We start from the raw sequence: 17,332 nt of genomic DNA on the forward strand, positions 1-17,332 counted from the left end.
CGACGGAGAAGAATTATACGGTGTGTGGGTGTGGACGAAACGTGCGGTAGGCCATGGCCTAGGTCATGGTGTAGGCCATGGCCTATCCTGTGGCCTACCCTATGGCCTACCGGTGGTCAGATTTTTAAAAACATATAAAACAAAACATCAGTAAGAGTCGAATGAGTAAGGTGACACAAAATCGTACCCCTCGTGGTTTCTTGCATCCCTCTAATAGGGGTATACTACAAAGTCACTAACTAAGGCTAACACTAACAGTCACTAACGCCGTTCATTACATGTTTACATTAGCACTCCACTATATGTTACAAACTGGCAGTAGGTATGGATCGTGAAGCCGCCATTTTGGATATTCTCAGCGACCACGTAATATCGGCTCTTCCTTGATTGCTTGGCTGGGGAAGCTAGACATCGAAGACAGCGAGAAACAAAATGTTTCAAGGCTGAGTGCTGTAAGATTTGCATTGTTTCGTTTCCTCTGATGTTGAGAATCGTGTCAGTGACTTTTTAGTATACCCCTTTTGGAGGGATATAATTTTATGCCAGCTAATTCGTTTGACTCTTACTGCTGTTTTGTTAATGTTTTTAAAACTCTGACCACCGGTAGGCCATAGGGTAGGCCACAGGGTAGGCCATGGCCTACACCATGGCCTTCCCCACGTTTTGTCCACACCCGACGAATCATACGTCCAAGACGAATTATAATTCTCAAACGAGTTATTCGACTGAGAAGAATTTACCTCAGAGACCAATAATTCGACTGAGAAGAATTATACGTCAGAGGCGAATTAAAATTCTGAAACGAGTTATTCGACTGAGAAGAATTATACGTCAGTGACGAATTAAAATTCTGCAACGAGTTATTCGACTGAGAGAATTATACCTCGGAGACAAGTTATCCGACTGAGACGAATTATACGTCTAAGACAAATTATAATTCTGAAACGAGTTATTCGACTGAGAAGAATTATATTTCAGAGAAAAATTATTCCACTGAGACGAATTATACGTCTGAGACGACCCATTCGTCTGGGACGAATTAATCGTCTTAGACAAATTGTGCGTCTGAGACGAGTTATGCGCCTGAGACGAATTATAAACATATCAAGACGGAAAATAATGGCCGTTTTCACACTAGAGACGGATAATCCGTCTACGACGGGTTATCCGTCCATTACGGATAATTCGTCTTAGTGTGAAAACGGAACGGTGTTCATTTTACACGGATAATCCGTCTATTTTTATCCGTCCGATTATCCGTCTATTTAGACAGATAATCGGACGGATAATCCGTCTGCTACATTTTCCGTCTTGGTACGAGCCGTTTTCACACTAGAGACGGATAATCCGTCTAAGACGGGTTATCCGTCCAGCACGGATAATGGCCGTTTTCACACTAGAGACGGATAATCCGTCTAGACGGATTATCCGTCTATTTATATCCGTCCGATTATCCGTCTTTGTAGACGGATAATCGGACGGATAAAAATAGACGGATTATCCGTCTAAAGTGAACACCGTTCCGTTTTCACACTAAGACGAATTATCCGTAATGGACGGATAACCCGTCGTAGATGGATTATCCGTCTCTAGTGTGAAAACGGCCAATCCGTCTCAGTGTCAAAACGGAACGGTGTTCATTTTACACGGATAATCCGTCTATTTATCCGTCTAAATAGACGGATAATCGGACGGATAAAAATAGACGGATTATCCGTCTAAAATGAACACCGTTCCGTTTTCACACTGAGACGGATTATCCGTGCTGGACGGACAACCCGTCTTCGACAGATTATCCGTCTCTAGTGTGAAAACGGCCGGTTATACGTCTGAGACGAATTATCTCTCTGAGGCGAAATATCCGTCTGAGACGAATTATTCCGTTTTTTATGTTAGAGACGTTTAATTTGCCTGGACACTTTTAATGTCTGAGCATAGTTAATAGACGTTAAAGGAAGCGGTTTGCGCCTAGAAAATCAACCCGATCGGCATAACCCTGGTAAATGCCTGGTTTCCAAAAATGCCCGCGCATTGCGCTGAAAACGAGCTTTTTCTAACAGCATTTCTAAGTCCGCTTATTGGCACAACAGCTAGTGATGTCTCGATCGGAACCGGCCGCGGAAAAGGCTTTGGGTCAAGGGTCAATTTTCTCTTTACCGAGGGTGGTACGGTCAATGATCGGGACAAGGGAGCAAGGCGAGGTCATCGAGGTGCCTCTGTTGGGATGGGGTACGCATTCTACAGATAATTCATATCCTTCAAAATGCGTCTTGAACGACCCACTACGAGAAATAGTTCGTCTAGACGCATAATAAGTCTTGTGCACGTCTTTTCTCTATAGTTTAGTTCATAGTTCTATAGTCCAGTCCATATGGGTTCGTTCTACAGAGCCCGGTTTAACAAAAAACCCAGCTGAAAGCGCTTGAACTAAGCACGTCTCTTATTGGCTGATTGATTTACTGCCGACCAATAGCAGCAGTTGTCATATCTAAGTTACCAGGAAAGTTTGTGGATTTCAAAAATGGCGGCGCGCCTAGACCAGACAGTTTATTGAGTTTTTTTCACGATCACGGAAAACGTTATCTAATTCCTTCGCAAATAGTGGATAAAAACCACCATTAGATATTCTTTCTTTTTAAAAATGCCGCCTTTAGACTGGGGAAGAATTATGCGAGTAGATGTAGAGGTACTTCGAGAAGACGTCGATGCAGCTGATGACATATACGGCGTCTTGGAGATGGTAAACTACAAACATTCGCTTCGTATCGATAGTTGTTTTTAGAGTTTAGCATACAGATGATTTGAAATGACTGTAATTTTCTCACAATATAAGGGTTCAGTTACTCCGGACTCGGAGGAAGCTGTGGATGTTAACAAGATGATTAAACTGTTTGAGGTCACCAAGACTGTTATGAAGGTATGAATTTGCGGGTTCTTTACTTGTAACTAACAAATTAATGCTACATGTAGTTTTTCAGTCATCTCGTACTTTTGACAAGCATTTCGTATCTTCTATTAAGTCTATTTGCAGTCTTTCAAACAGATCAAAACTTTCTGTTGAAAAATGCTTATCGAGAATTGATTTAATTGATACTATCTCTACATAAGCTTATGTATCTAATAATTAACAGGTTAAATCATTACAAGCTGAACTGGCAGCTGAAGAAATGAGTAAAGGTGGAGGCGGAGAAAGAGGTACAATTCGTAATTAAGTGTTTATTGTTATCATGTCCTGAATATTCTCGATCTCACTATACAAAAAAAAAAAAACCTTAGAATTGTTTTATAATACTCCAATAAAGGGTTTGTTCTTTGTAATGCCAAAAATACAAGATCAATAAAATCATGTCAGTGTATTTGACTCTTTAATACCTTCAGTGCTGGTGGGTACTTGCAGCAGTTTAACCGTGTATTTTTCTTTTAACAGAGCAGGAATTAATCGATGAAATTACCCATTTAGAACGGGAAATTCAGCAATATAGGGTGAGATATTTTTTTTCTAGACAAAGTTCTATGTTGAAATATCCTAAAATTCTCTATAATAAGTCCTGAGTTTGTACTTGTTCACAAGGCTATTTTTTTATGGAGGGATATGGGGAAGGGCACTGATTAATTTTCAAGATGTTTAGTTTAATATTTGGAAGTGGTGTAGTCTGTCAAATGGGTGACAATGCATAAGTTTTAACATAATACTGCATTATAAAACTCAGACTAAACATATAAATGTCTTCAGCGCAAAACTAGATCCTCAATAATCAGGTTATTATATTAACATCACAAGTCTAAAGGATAATACCTGTAGTTGAACCTCCCATAAGTGACCACACAAAATGTCAAGTCTAGGTGGTTGTTTATGGGAGGTGGTCACTTACGAGAGCTTATCGTATTGGGCCAAAATTTTGTCTCATTAGCATATGGTAACTACAGAGACTTTTAAATGTTTTATTCATGCAAAAAGTCAATTTCAAGATAAACTCTGGTACTTCCCATTAAGAAATCTCTGTCTCTAGTACAACTCAGGAACACGATAATGTTACAACACCATATTATCCAATTTACACTCTATCATCTGTCAAGTGGCTGCTTACAAGAGGATAAAAACAAAAGAAAATTTGAAACTTTTAGCTCTAAAAGTGGTCGCGGTTGCTTATGAGAGGTGTTCGCTTACAAGTGGTTCCAAATATAACTGTGGCCGTGTTTTCACGAGTGGTTTTTCAGATCGCTTAGCGAGTGACAATCGTAAATCCCGTGAAAACAGTTACCTTTTCAACTCACTTAAGGTTACACTGTAAGAGAGTCGGAAAACTTCAATGGAATTCTCATTAAATTTAAGCCACCAAAACAGGTAGCTTAAGTGCGTTGGTAATTAATTTCGGCCAATGAGGAGTTTCTTGTGGTTATTCATCTGACAGGGTTGTCAAATCGAAATATAACAGCTACTTGCTTCTTCACTGGAATCGCCCACGAGTCTGGTCAAAACATTTAACAAAACTGTAGACCAATAAAATGGAACGTTTGCCCAGAGATACAGAAATGTTCGCGCCAAATGTTACCTGTAACTTTTGAGATTTTCCCCGTCAAATTTGGCTTAATTTTAGTAGGTGATCAAAGGCCTCGGAGTAGGGTGTCTTCCAGCCTCGCTGGTAAGCTTAGAATTTTTCGAAAAGTTTCCATATTTCGTCAGTCAAAGAAATGAATGTGCCTTAAAATTCGTATGAAAACGAAATTCTGTGAGCTGCATTTTAGGCAACGTAGCACGCTTCACAAAATCGGTGAATTTTACCTTTCTGATCACGGTCGGCAGCCTCAGTTCGGCCAAAATTCAATTTTGGCTCATAGCAAAGCAAAAATAAGGAATTGGAAAATAATAAACTGCTTTTTTATATATGTGTCAAACCCTTTTCACTGACAAAAAATGAAGGAAAATTATTTTTGGTCCTGAAGTTGAGTGGACCGCTTTTAGCGGGACTGCCACTTAAGCAGCAAAGAGGAGCAGCAGCTCTGGGAGAGAGTCGTGCATTTACTTCGGTCTAAGTTCTCTTAATCCATCTGTGTTCATATTTTATGTTCTGAGTGTGAATATTCTCCAGAGTATCATCTAAAATGGGGCAATAAGAAAACAAAGTTTTCAAGAGTTGATACACCAATTCTTGGTTTTCCATGTTGGAATGCATTATGTGTCTTCTAACCAGAATTGTGGCCTTTCAAGCACCCACATGATTTTTCTTCTACAGCATATTTTTCTCTGTGAATGATGAAAATATGCCTCCGTTACTCTTCTCCTGCCTCTAAGTGCATGCAATCTAGGCCTTTGCTGAAATCGGTTCCTTCGTCGGACGCAAACTAATCGCATAACAATGGTAATTATAAGAAAAAAAACTTAAATACAAGCTTCGTTTGGATCTCCCGCCATGTTAATCAAACTGATTTACTGGTCAGTGCGCTGTGCTCAAATTATGTTGATGAAATTTGATTTAACTCGTGAAAACACCTATCATTTCTAAGTTGCTTAATGAAGTCTGTAAACAAAACACCTTCGGGAATGTTAAGCGAGACAATGGTTGTCGTGAAAACACAGCCAGTGATTTGACTCGGAAACTCTTGGTATTTGGAAATCTGGTCGCTAAGGAGAGGTGGTGACTTACGAGAGGTGGTCACAACGAGAGGTTGGACTGTACTACATGTAACTCAGCTTAGAGTTGGAAAAATTCATAATTTATCTTTCTTCAAGAGCTAATCTAAATATAAACTGCTTATCCATGGGCTTGTATAATTTAAGAGGGAAGGTCAATTACCAGAAGAATTTTTGAAACTGATATTAGTGAGGCTTAGTTTTGGACAAGCTTATTTTGGGTGCTGCAGATTAGTAAGGAGGATTACTATAATGGGAGGTTATGGCGCATGACTGCAAGACTTGTTTTCTTTCTTGTGTATTAAAGGGTTGTCTTTCTTTTTTCTTGACTTGAATTATGCAATTAAATGCAGAACTTTTAACTACCGGTAAGTTTAAAACAAAGAGCAGTGCCCTCACTGTCATGCAGTGGTCAGCAGTTACACATGCTCCAAGGAGATGTTATGCCTATGTTTTTGTATAGCTTTAGTTGTGGCATTGTATTTATTATCATTACCTAGCAATGCAGTATATGCAATGTGATCATCGCACAATTACCTGCCATGTACACAAAGCCATGTATTTGTTAAGGGCGGTTGTGTTCAAAAACTTAAGAGACAATCGTAGTTACAGAGTCATTATACAGTAACGTATGAGCACATTAATGTGGGACAACATTTTTTGTATAACATGTGGAAATGTTATAATATATTTTTTTTAATTAAAAGTATGAGTATTTAAACTAACTATTTGGTCAATGTTTGTCTTTGAAGAAATATGAAGGTGCTGGAGGGGAAGATTTTATGAGAGAGATCCAGCAGATTGAAAGCAGGAGAAGGGTGCGTGTCACCAATTAATACGATGAATGCATTACTAGCTCTTTAGTAAGAGTGGTTTTCACTTGAACCAAATGGATAATATTGCTAACATCACTCTGTATATTTTGCCTACAACATTGCATCTCTTGTTTTTGTGCAGGCTTTGGAACAAGAGTTAAATGAAAAGGAAGAAGCCTTCTTCCAAGAAAAAAACAAAAATGATCAGGTACTAGTTGGTAGTTTAAACTTACATTCAGTCACAATGTGTTTGGAATATTAAAATGACAACTCTGGTACAGCCACATGGTGGAACTCAAGCAGTTAGATTTATTTGCCCTTGACATTTCAGAAGACCATATAGAACCATATGTAAGATTTACTTTTTTTTTAATTAGGTTTCAAAAAAATAACTATTAAATACAATGTGAACTCTTTAGATGGTTGCCAAACTGGATCAGGTTGAAAGAGAAAACAAGAACTTGAAGAAAGATGTAAGCACTCTACTGTAGATTTTAAAGGAACTGTAGGCATCAAATATTTAAGAAATGGAAAACATTTTCCATCTTTCTATCATGTTATAGAAAAATAAGTGAAAGTTTAGCTATGAGAATAAGAAATGCTGTGAGAATAAGAGCCACAAGCAAGTGTTTCCATGGCTCTTTTGAGTTCTCCCAAACTTTCACAAGTGTTTCAATCTATAACTCTATAGAGACATAGAAAAATGTTTTCTTTTTCTTCTGAAAACACTGGAAGAAGAAGGATGCCACTCATTTTTTTTGTTGTTTTTCATTTATCAAAAATGTAAATTATCTTTCCTTGTGCCTCCATTATGTTAGAAACAGCCTGTAGTGGCTCTGTCAGGATTTTAAAATAAGAAATGCTGTGAGAATAAGAGCTACAAGCAAGTGTTTCCACGGCTCTCTTGAGTTCTCCCAAACTTTCACAAAATATGTTTCAATCTATAACTCTATAGAGACATAGGAAAATGTGTTCTTTTTCTTCTCGAAGCACTGGAAGAAGAAGGATGTCACTCATTTTTTTCAATTATCAAATATGCAAATTATCTTTCCTTGTGCCTCTATTATGTTGAAAACAGCCTGTACCGGTTCTGTCAGGGTTTTAAAAAAAATTTGAATTCCAGCTTGCTCTTGGACAAGTAGCTCTTAAATTTTACTTGGCCCGGGCGAGTATTTTTCTTTTAATGACATTCAGATGAGAAAGCAGACTTCATAATTTGTTTGTCTAATCAGTCTATTCTATGTCAATGCCTCGAATATCCCTTTGGCTGTTGGGTTGCGTATTGGAACAGGGTGCTAATAGAAATGGGGGAGTGCTAAATCAAATGATGACAGTAATTGAAAAATTTTTTTATTATTATTTTAGTTGGATAGGAGTAAGATGGACATGAGAGATTTGCAACGGCAGATTGAGCAACAGGTATGACAAACCACGGATGAATCTGTCATTAACTAGCTAATTGATTAATTAATTAATTACTTAATTAATTAATTAAACAAACAAATATGATACCATCATAGAATCAGACATCATTTAATAATTAAATATTTAAACATATTTAATCTTTCTATTTGCCTTTGTTACTCATGAGCATTGAAGCATCGAGGATGGGAGGAGGAAATGAAGCATACTTAGCACCAACATCACCATTATTTCATCACATTTCATCATATGTTTCCACAGCAAATTATGTGTTCTTGTCTTATGGTTGTCTAGAGAGAGAGTATGGTTATGCGCCGTGGAGATGATTCTGACTTTAAAGACAAGATGTCAAAGAAAAACAAGGAGTTAACTGAGTATCTGGATGAAATAAAGGTGATAAATTATCTTATATTCTGTGTCTGTACAGATGTGCAGTAAACCTTTCTAAGACTATGTTGACCTTGGGGCTCCTTAGTAAAGAACCTTAAATACGTTTTCGTTCAAAAAATGTTCTTTCTATGAGGTGTGTATCATTTTGTCATCACTACATGTACAGTAGGAACACTATTTATTATTTTTTATGTTGTTCTATTTCAAACTCTTTACTGAGGAACTTGTTATTAAGAACTTTGTAATATCTGCAGATGCCACCAAAATTATTTTTTTTTGTAAATTGCAAAACTGTATTGACTAAGTAATGTAGCGTTTATTTTTAGGGCTCTTCTTCTATGGTTTTATTAACAGAGGCCCTGATAAGAAATATATATAACAAAATATAAGGTGGTCAACCCTTACAGTTTGTTTGTTTAAATGTTAAAAAAGTAAAAACTATTTATAAAGATACTAAAGACATGAGTTAAATATTATATTACATCTATATGGGATACGAAAATTCCTGAGATGTGGCTCTAAATGATAATTAAAATATACAGTGTTTGACTGTAGAAAGTACAGGTAGGTAGTTACTGCACATGACTTAAATAAGTAATGCAATCTTGCTACATGTAGATTCTTCAAGAAGCCAATGATGAATTAGAAGACCGCATCAAAAGTGCTGAGAAGGAACTTGAAGAGTCGACTGCAGAGATGAACAAAATGACAGATGAGTACACCAAACTTAAGGTACGACTGTCTCAAATACACAGTCTGACCAAATTTCTGCCCAAATGCTCTGAAGGCATTTGTTATTGCAGTTGAGTCCCAAAAGTACATGTACTGAGTGGCCAAAAGTGGCACTGTACATTGTACATTGTACTATATACAGTTGGACCCTGCTAATTTGAACTCGGTTATTTCAAATTCCCTGTTATTTCGAACTCATAACTGTTTCCCTTGGATTTGCCCCACAGTCATTCACTATCAGTTATTTCAAACTCCTGCTATTTCAAACTATTTTTTGTTTCCCCTGCAAGTTCGCAATGGCAGGGTTCAACTCCACATGTAAACATCTTTTGAACAAATTTTAACACTTGCTAGTTCTGTCTATTTTGAAACAAGCCAACGTGTTTTATTACTTTGGATTGGCTGATGTATGGTACTGTACATGTACCTGCAAATAGCGACCCCTCCTCCTAACACCCCATCCTAGCCCAAAAAGCTGTAACCATCAATTTAAGTAAGAGCAGCACTAGTTACCTTTTGAACTGTAAGGTGTAAGTTACAGTAAAAGTTTTCCTAGATTTCTCAGAAATGAAGATAATCATCATCTGTATAGTGACCACTCTTATGAATGTGTAGTGGCTGGTCCCAGGTAGTGACATTTTTTTGCCATCTTTAATTGGATTTTAAGAACTTGGTGTTCCATATGATACTTAAAACAGTGATCTAGTAAATTACTGATTTAGTTATAACAATATGTACAATACATGATCACCTTCACCATCAGTCTTAACTGCATTTGTTGTTGAGGAAATAAAGGTTAGCTACATGCCAGTATTTAAAGTATAGCAAAAAGTGTAATTAAAACTGTGTGATTCCAAAAGTCATGTGCCTGTTATTGCCCTGCAGACCATTCTACAACAATCAGACATGATCATTGATGATATGAGAAAAGAAAGGGATGCCCTGAGAGCACAGGTCACTACATGTACTTGCTAATTGACAGTGTATTGTGCAAGCAGCAGATAACTGAATCTAAATAGATTTTATGATGTTGAAGGTTGAATGGTGATCAGATGATTCCTTGTATTGTTGTTAAAACATAAATAGCATGTTTATTTGTGTATTGACTTACATGTTGTATTAACCTATTACCCCTCTTACTTTTGATTAATGACCCCAACTACATGTATGTTGAAATATATTGCACCCATATCCCCTCATGCCTTTGCACCTCTCTTCAAAGTGAAAATATGTCCCTAGTGCTTGGTTATATAATCAAATTTGATAAATGCATGCAATGTCAGGAAGTGATTTCATTTGCTTTTTTGAGTAGGTTCAAGACTTGAGAATGCAGTTTGCCACAAAAACAGACACTGATGATCAAATTATGGTGGCTGTTAATGCTAAAGTTGATGAGTGGAAGGTTTGTGGAAATAGAGCATACAATTAAACAAATGACTGATGTTTAGAGATCAATTATTTACTGTGTTAACAATCTTCTCATTCTGTATTTTGAAATATGAAAGAACTTTTAGAAATTGCCAAAAGGTCGTTGAATTATTTATAGAAGTACATGTAATACTTACTGACTATTTAAATTGATCCTCTTAACAGGCTGTACTTGCAGCTAAAGAGATTGAACTGGAGCAATACAAGTCTTTAGTGCAGGATCTACAACAGCAGGTTACAGGTCTGCAACTGGACACAGACAAAACATCTCTGGCCATGCTACATCAGGTAAAATAAAGTAATGTTTCTAATTTTGTTACTCATCTTTGGCTCTTTTCATTCTGACTATTTTCTTCCTCCACGTTGGTCTTCTTCCAGTCGTGCCACGCCTACAGAACTTAAAATTTACAATATTATTAACAACTGAGGTGACCTTTGCTATAAGCCTTTTTTTTTTTTTTTGAGGTCTTCTCACTGCTTTATGTTGTTATTATTTTTTATTATTATTTACGGTGTGGCAAGTCAAAGATGGTGACGATGATGATACTGTCAATTAACTTAATCACAATACATTCTGTTACTGTTATATGATATATTCTTTACAGGCAATGATTGAAAAAGATGAACAAATTGAAAAGCTCAAAAAGGAATTGGAAAAGGTACCCTTTGCAGTTATGAGTCCATAAGAAAAATTATAAGGAGCCCATAAGTTCCTAATCATGAAATCCTGGGTGCCCAGCACTTATTGTTTATATGTAATGAAAAAAGCAATAAAATTTTTCCACTCACCTAAAGGAAAAAGTTAGTTGCCTTTGGCACCTGGGCTCTTCTAGAGCATAGCCCTGACAATGCATTGAATCAGCGACATCTACGTGAGAAAATATAGTATTGCCAGAGAATTATATGTATATTCTACGTGAATTCTAGATCTTCCAATCTTCTGCTGATTGTTCTTCTGCTGGTCTTTGTTTGGCTTTAGGCATCAAGTGAGATGCATGGAGTAGCTTCATATGCAGAAGAAGTCAAAGCCTTATCAGAAAAAGGTGCATGTTGTAAATAAACATTATATCTGCAACTTACAGCTTTTAATAGAAGATATATGTGTACGTTTCCATGTGAAAAGGGGTCTTGAGGTGATTTCAACAAATCTGTTTGTAGATGCTAGAAACTGGAACATCAGGTGAGGAGAAACCAGACAAGAAAGAGCTGCAAGACCAATAGAAATAGTAATTAGGCAGTATCATATACTTAGATACACAGCCTCTGCTCACATTGTGGCCTATCCTATACTGTTATATTCTGATTTCAAGTTACGACCCCATTACTTTTGGATTTAGAACTTTTTATTGCTGCCTGTACTTTTTGAAGGTTACAACTTTTGAAGAGCTGCTACTTTGAATAGCTAAAATGTGTACCGTTTATGAGCCAATCCATCAAAATAGCCTTTTTTGATTGTGTAGAGACATGAAACATATATTAACTGAAATTAAAAATAATCTTTGTATAGTTGCCTTCTGAATAAGGGTCAGTTAAAGAAACATAAGGTCATTTTGTGACAGCTTCTTGTATCCTGTTACATCTTGTTTCTTTTTCACAAAAAGTTCTTTTTTAAAGTTACATCTGAGGCCATTACTTTTGAGGGTTGTTGGTTTTGGAGGGTCTGTGTTTTTGGGAATTTCTGATGACTGTGATAGTGATATTTTATTGTTTCTTTTGGAAGGTTGCTACTTTCAGAGGGTATTATGTTAAAACTTTATAGTATAAATTTGAAGCTTCTAGTACTAGAGAGTCTGCAAGTAGTGAGTAAAATGAGAGCAAAATTTTTTAGATGTTGCAGTCCTTTATACAATTTATTGAATGCAAATTGTTATAAACAAACTCTATACATTACTGTTATTCTTCACTGATCATGAATCAAAATTATTTTATTAGGTGTTCCATCAGCATACCAACAGAAGAGAATCAAGGAACTAAATAGTACATTGCATAGGGAACAGTTAGAAGTGATGCAAACCAAAGACAGAATGATAATGGTAACAAAACCCCTGGTTGTTTGAAAGCCAGTTGACACTAACAAGTCAACCAAAGTATTAATTTTTCTTGTATAAAAATTGTTTTTGACTGCTTGAGTTTTGATTAGTTTGGGACAACTTTAGCTCAAAACTGAAAAACAAACAATATTTAAACAGAAAACCTGACTGAAAAGTTGCAAAACTAAAATCAAAATTCTGGCTAATCCTGGTTTAGGTAAATTGTCTTGTTGATTTACATGTTACCATGTTGTGGAGGCAGATGTGCACAGATCATGCAACAATTTTCCACTGGCCTTTTTTTTTTCACATAGGAAGAGAGACGCACTGTGACAATTACGTATCTTGTCTACATGTACTGTAAAAACACAATAATACAACAATAGCTAGGCGTGACGTGATCTGAGATCCAGTAAGCTACTGTAGGTATTGACAGAAATATTTAATTACCAAATATTTGCAGTGCTGAAAAGATCACCCTTTTAACGCAGTTCAAGAGTGGCCAGTGCTTATTAAGATGAAGATTAACAGTTGTAGCAATTTTAAGGGTCTGTTGTTGGTCTTTCTTTCAATAAAGCTTTCAACTGATTCATTGTTTGTCGTGAACAGGCAGAAAAGGCTGCAGCCATGAAGGACAAGCAGTTGAATGATCTGTTGGCTCGAATGATGCAATACGAAAGGGTGAGAGTTGCTCTCAGTGGATTAAAAAGTCATGCATTTACAAATTTTACTGAGTAGGTAAAATTGTTATTTTGTTAGCCCTACTTGTGTCATTCTGTCACAAAACAGCCTTATGCATCGTATATATTCACAGATACCATTCTCAAACCACGTGAGTTAAAAATTTCTGGAGTTACATCTTTTATGAACGTGGTAAACATTGGAAATCCGGCGCCGGCGCTCGCAAGCGAAGCTTCGTCAGATCGCGCAAAGTTTTGCGGCGTTATTGCTGCATTGTTAGCTTTACAATAGGCTATTAAAATCTCGCGAGAAGTTCAGGCAGCCGTACAAACAGTTTTTTAAAGCTCTCGCGAGGCGAGAGTCTCTCGAGACGGGAGTCTCGTCTCTCGAGACGAGGGTCTCGTCTCGTCTCGCGAGAAGGTGGTAACTTACTTTTGAGCGGTACTGTACACTCATTAAAGCCACTTACACAGGGTTGTTTACAGTTTTTGTAGAGGCATACAGTACACGCTAAAACAACAATAATCTTTGATGTAGAGGACATGACTGAGGGAAACTGTTATTCATCGTTTGTACATGTAGAGTTAAAAGTTTAAGCAAATGTCATGACATTTTTTATGTATGTCCTTTCAGGGAGAGTACGGTTTGAGTGAAGCAGTACAAGAAATCAAAGACTGCAAGGCTCAGATTCGCATTAGAGATCAGTAAGAAAAACAGCTGTTTATTTTGAACTCTAAATAAAATATTTTCTCAGATAATTGCAGGTATCAAAGGTTCTGCTATGAACTGGAAATTAATCTATTATGTGGTATAGACCCTATTCATAAATGGCTGCCAATTTGAAATTATTTTGTATGCATTTCAATTAGCCCAAACTAACCTCGTTTGAGAGTAAAAATTCTTTTGAATGATCAACCCAAAAACGAGGTTTGGTACTTTCGAAATAATTTTTAATTGGCAGCCATTTATTAATAAGGTCTATAGGTGTTAACAGAATGTTTCATTATATAGACAATTGCTCCAAGTAACAAAAAGTAATCCCATTCTGGAATTTACTATTGTCTAACTGACAACATTTTGTTGGTGACCAACAAGAACTTTCAATAGCAGCTCTTAGTCAGTCTTATATTAGCCTCTTCCAGGTATTCATTTAGTTGGGAACGCCTGGAAGAGGCTAGTGTTATGTGTGCTTTAGGAATTGGTTTTCATTTTTGGCTGAATCTCTTGCATTTCGTGCACTTTAGGAACATTGAAGACTTGACCAGCCAAGTGAACAACTTGGAGATTAAAGTAAATGACAGTGAGCTGGAGAATGAGGAGCTGCGAGAACGACTTGGAATGGATCCAAAAGAAAAGCTGGACATTGAAGATGTCAGAACCAAGAAGAAAGTGAAAGCTGAACAGGCAGTGGCACTAAACAGGGCATTAACTAAAGAGGTGACCCAAACATGGTCCAGTTTCCGCATCTTTAACAATTAAATGGGAATGCTGATATTCCACCCTGCGTGGGATACTAGTTCTTCATTGTTACTTGGTTGCCTTAGCAACTCGCCCAGTCTAGTTCCTGTTTGAGTCTTGATACAACGCAGGGAGGATTTGTGATGGATCAGTGCCTTGCCGTGTTTGTGGTACCTAACTCCTACGTGATAAGAGCCGCAATATGATCTGTATTCAAGTTTTTTAAATTAGCTCCCTTTTATGGCAGAGTCTTGCAAGATACAAATTATTTAATCTATTTTCTTCTCTTTTTTTTCTGTGCAGGTTGAAAGATTAGAGGAAGAACGGCTTCAACTCAAGAGACAGCTCAGAAAACAGGCTTTGCACAGAGGTGCTAGGTAAGTTAAAGAAGAGACAATTTTGAGTGGTTCACCGGCTTGCCTGTGTCCGTTGGTTGGGGTTTTTCGGTAGTCGACTACAAACTGCGCGAACAGACTATGGCAAAATTGAACAATTAAAGCTAATCTTGTATCACTCGTGACATACTTCTTTGAAGTAATGTGCATCAACCTCTTTCTGCAAAACGTGTGAAAGAGACTTTTTAGTAACGTGAGAATTCATAACTAGCATATAATGCTTTTTACTCCAGAGCTGTGGAGTTAGGAATCACGGCAGAAGACTTGATCATGGCAGAAGAACAGGATGTGGTCTCTTCACCCAGACGACTTCCTGTGGTGGATTCCGACAGTGAAGTCACCAAGGCTTTGGTATGTTTGTCATGTACATGAAGTGTCGCGTAGATATTACATGTTAATGACTGTAAACAGTGTCATAAAACAGGGTTTGTGCAGTGCTGTTTCAAGGTCAGTAAGCCTTCTGAAAATTTAGTGTCTGATCACGGAAATTCTAGAGTTCTTACCAAATTGAGGGATTCTTCATGTTTGTCAACCATATATTTTCACTGGCGTATAGGGCTAAACATTGCAATGGGAGTGATACTTGATATGAAGACGCCTTTGATACCCACTAGTAAGTACAGCTTAGATTTTATAGATAGTGCAACTTAACATCATAGTACACCATATGACCATATTATGAATATAAAAATGTTTGTTCGTTTGTTGTTTTAGAACAAGAGGCTTGAAGGCGAAGCGGAGAAGAATGAACAACAAATTGAAAAGTACAAGTCTAACATGAAGAAGGTTGAAACAGAAAATAAGGTGCATGTATACCATGTTTGACGTATGACGATTTTAGTATTGTGATAGAAAGCTAACATAGCCTTTGTAAAAGGCCTTGGAGGGGTGTAAAGGAGGTTCACTGTCTATTCTCACCACAGTCTATCAATCAAGAAAGCAAACAAGGACCTGTTACGATTGTTATTGATGAGATTTTTTTAAATTGCTTTTTCGAACAATTTCCTATAAATAAGGTTAGAATTACTACAATGTGATGTTTGGGTTTCAGCATGTCTATGCCCGAATGGTGGAAAACGAACGTCTTGTACTAAAGTTTGTTAGACCAACTCCCCAACCCCCTTCCTCGCCTCTACTACTTCAAAATTAAAACTCAAATTACTGCTGTGAAGTACATCCTTTTTTTCTTTCCATAAAGTTTGCTACTTAATTAGCAACCTGAAATAGCTAAACAATAAAGGACACTTTGTTTATTTGTATATTTGTTTTTTTCTCATTACTTTGACTGATTCCTTTCATGTAGGAACTTAAAGATGAGAATAAACAGCTGGAAGTAGGAATGAGAGAGATTTTAGCGCAGCTGAGAGAACACGCACAGAAAGGTTTGCTTATCTGCTGCCGATGTCTTCCTAGTGATGGTCATTCTTGTTCAATCTGTGGCACATTTTTTGTTTGCCCTGCTAGCAAGGCCTCAGTGATAGTTCAGCCAAGTTGTATTCCTCCATTAGCCTGCGAAATCAGCCGTCCTTCTTCGCTCCCGGCACACTCGGGTCGGTCGCGAAGAAGGACGGCTGTTTTCGCAGGCTGGTCCTCTATAATCAGCGTACAGTTCCTGCTTAGTGTACTGGATATTGATTTGTGTACTTTGTTGTGTTTTAGGGCCAGAAGAAAGAAGTCAATTAATTCAAGTGCCAGCTTTAGAAAAACTAATGGCTGTAAGTGTCTACCATTACCTGTTGTTTGTTTGAAATTCTCCCAATGTTCAGACCCGTTGCATATGAGACATTTTTTGCTGCTTAAAATTTGATATTCTAAAACATTTTCTTTTTTGTGTTCGTTAAAGATGATCGAGTCAAGAAATGCAGTTGGCCAGTATGATACCACATTACAGTTAAAAGCACAGGTACTTTATTGTGATTACACAGTAACAGCCACTCTTGACAAAAATGTATACATGTCTCAGGCAACTATCACATATATGTATTTTGTAATATTATATAGGGTTAAGTATACTCAACGTCAATTTGGGCCGAAGAATGCTTTGTTATTACAATATAATCTTGTAGCGATAACTCTATGCGTCAGTATTTGTTCAGACGCAACGTGAAGCTCGGCCAAGTCTGTAAATACAAAATAATACAGTCATTCATTCCATATACGTTTCAAAGAAAAAATGATTTACTACATGTACGTATAAACAATTCGCTCAGGTACACTAGCACCGTTTGTGTGAAATCCCTCCAGAGTTGACCAAGGAAAAAGAAAAAAACAGAACTCTTGATCGCTTTGATCGCGTATTATTAAAGTAGCAACAGCTATCGGGATTTATTGCTGGGCATGCTATCAGAC

The 17,332-nt window shown here is 37.2% G+C and overlaps 1 protein-coding gene across 1 annotated transcript in view; it reads left to right on the forward strand.

The window, feature by feature from the left end:
- Nucleotides 1-2,492: 2,492 nt before the first annotated feature.
- The window catches only part of LOC145478758 (centrosomal protein of 290 kDa-like), a 40,620-nt gene continuing 25,780 nt past the window's right edge, over nt 2,493-17,332 (forward strand). The window contains exons 1-25 of the mRNA XM_081456880.1: nt 2,493-2,740; nt 2,834-2,917; nt 3,132-3,195; nt 3,428-3,483; nt 6,385-6,450; nt 6,590-6,655; nt 6,867-6,920; nt 7,813-7,866; nt 8,164-8,262; nt 8,878-8,991; nt 9,877-9,945; nt 10,304-10,393; nt 10,585-10,707; nt 11,025-11,078; nt 11,399-11,462; nt 12,352-12,452; nt 13,059-13,130; nt 13,764-13,834; nt 14,375-14,567; nt 14,892-14,965; nt 15,217-15,334; nt 15,698-15,787; nt 16,287-16,365; nt 16,643-16,698; nt 16,827-16,886. Of these exons, the coding sequence (XP_081313006.1) occupies nt 2,642-2,740; nt 2,834-2,917; nt 3,132-3,195; nt 3,428-3,483; nt 6,385-6,450; nt 6,590-6,655; nt 6,867-6,920; nt 7,813-7,866; nt 8,164-8,262; nt 8,878-8,991; nt 9,877-9,945; nt 10,304-10,393; nt 10,585-10,707; nt 11,025-11,078; nt 11,399-11,462; nt 12,352-12,452; nt 13,059-13,130; nt 13,764-13,834; nt 14,375-14,567; nt 14,892-14,965; nt 15,217-15,334; nt 15,698-15,787; nt 16,287-16,365; nt 16,643-16,698; nt 16,827-16,886 (2,070 nt within the window). The 5' untranslated portion in view covers nt 2,493-2,641. The remainder of the gene's footprint in view (nt 2,741-2,833; nt 2,918-3,131; nt 3,196-3,427; nt 3,484-6,384; nt 6,451-6,589; nt 6,656-6,866; nt 6,921-7,812; nt 7,867-8,163; nt 8,263-8,877; nt 8,992-9,876; nt 9,946-10,303; nt 10,394-10,584; nt 10,708-11,024; nt 11,079-11,398; nt 11,463-12,351; nt 12,453-13,058; nt 13,131-13,763; nt 13,835-14,374; nt 14,568-14,891; nt 14,966-15,216; nt 15,335-15,697; nt 15,788-16,286; nt 16,366-16,642; nt 16,699-16,826; nt 16,887-17,332) is intronic.

Source organism: Orbicella franksi, chromosome 2 (assembly GCF_964199315.1).
Source record: "Orbicella franksi chromosome 2, jaOrbFran1.1, whole genome shotgun sequence".
NCBI classification, from domain to species: domain Eukaryota; kingdom Metazoa; phylum Cnidaria; class Anthozoa; order Scleractinia; family Merulinidae; genus Orbicella; species Orbicella franksi.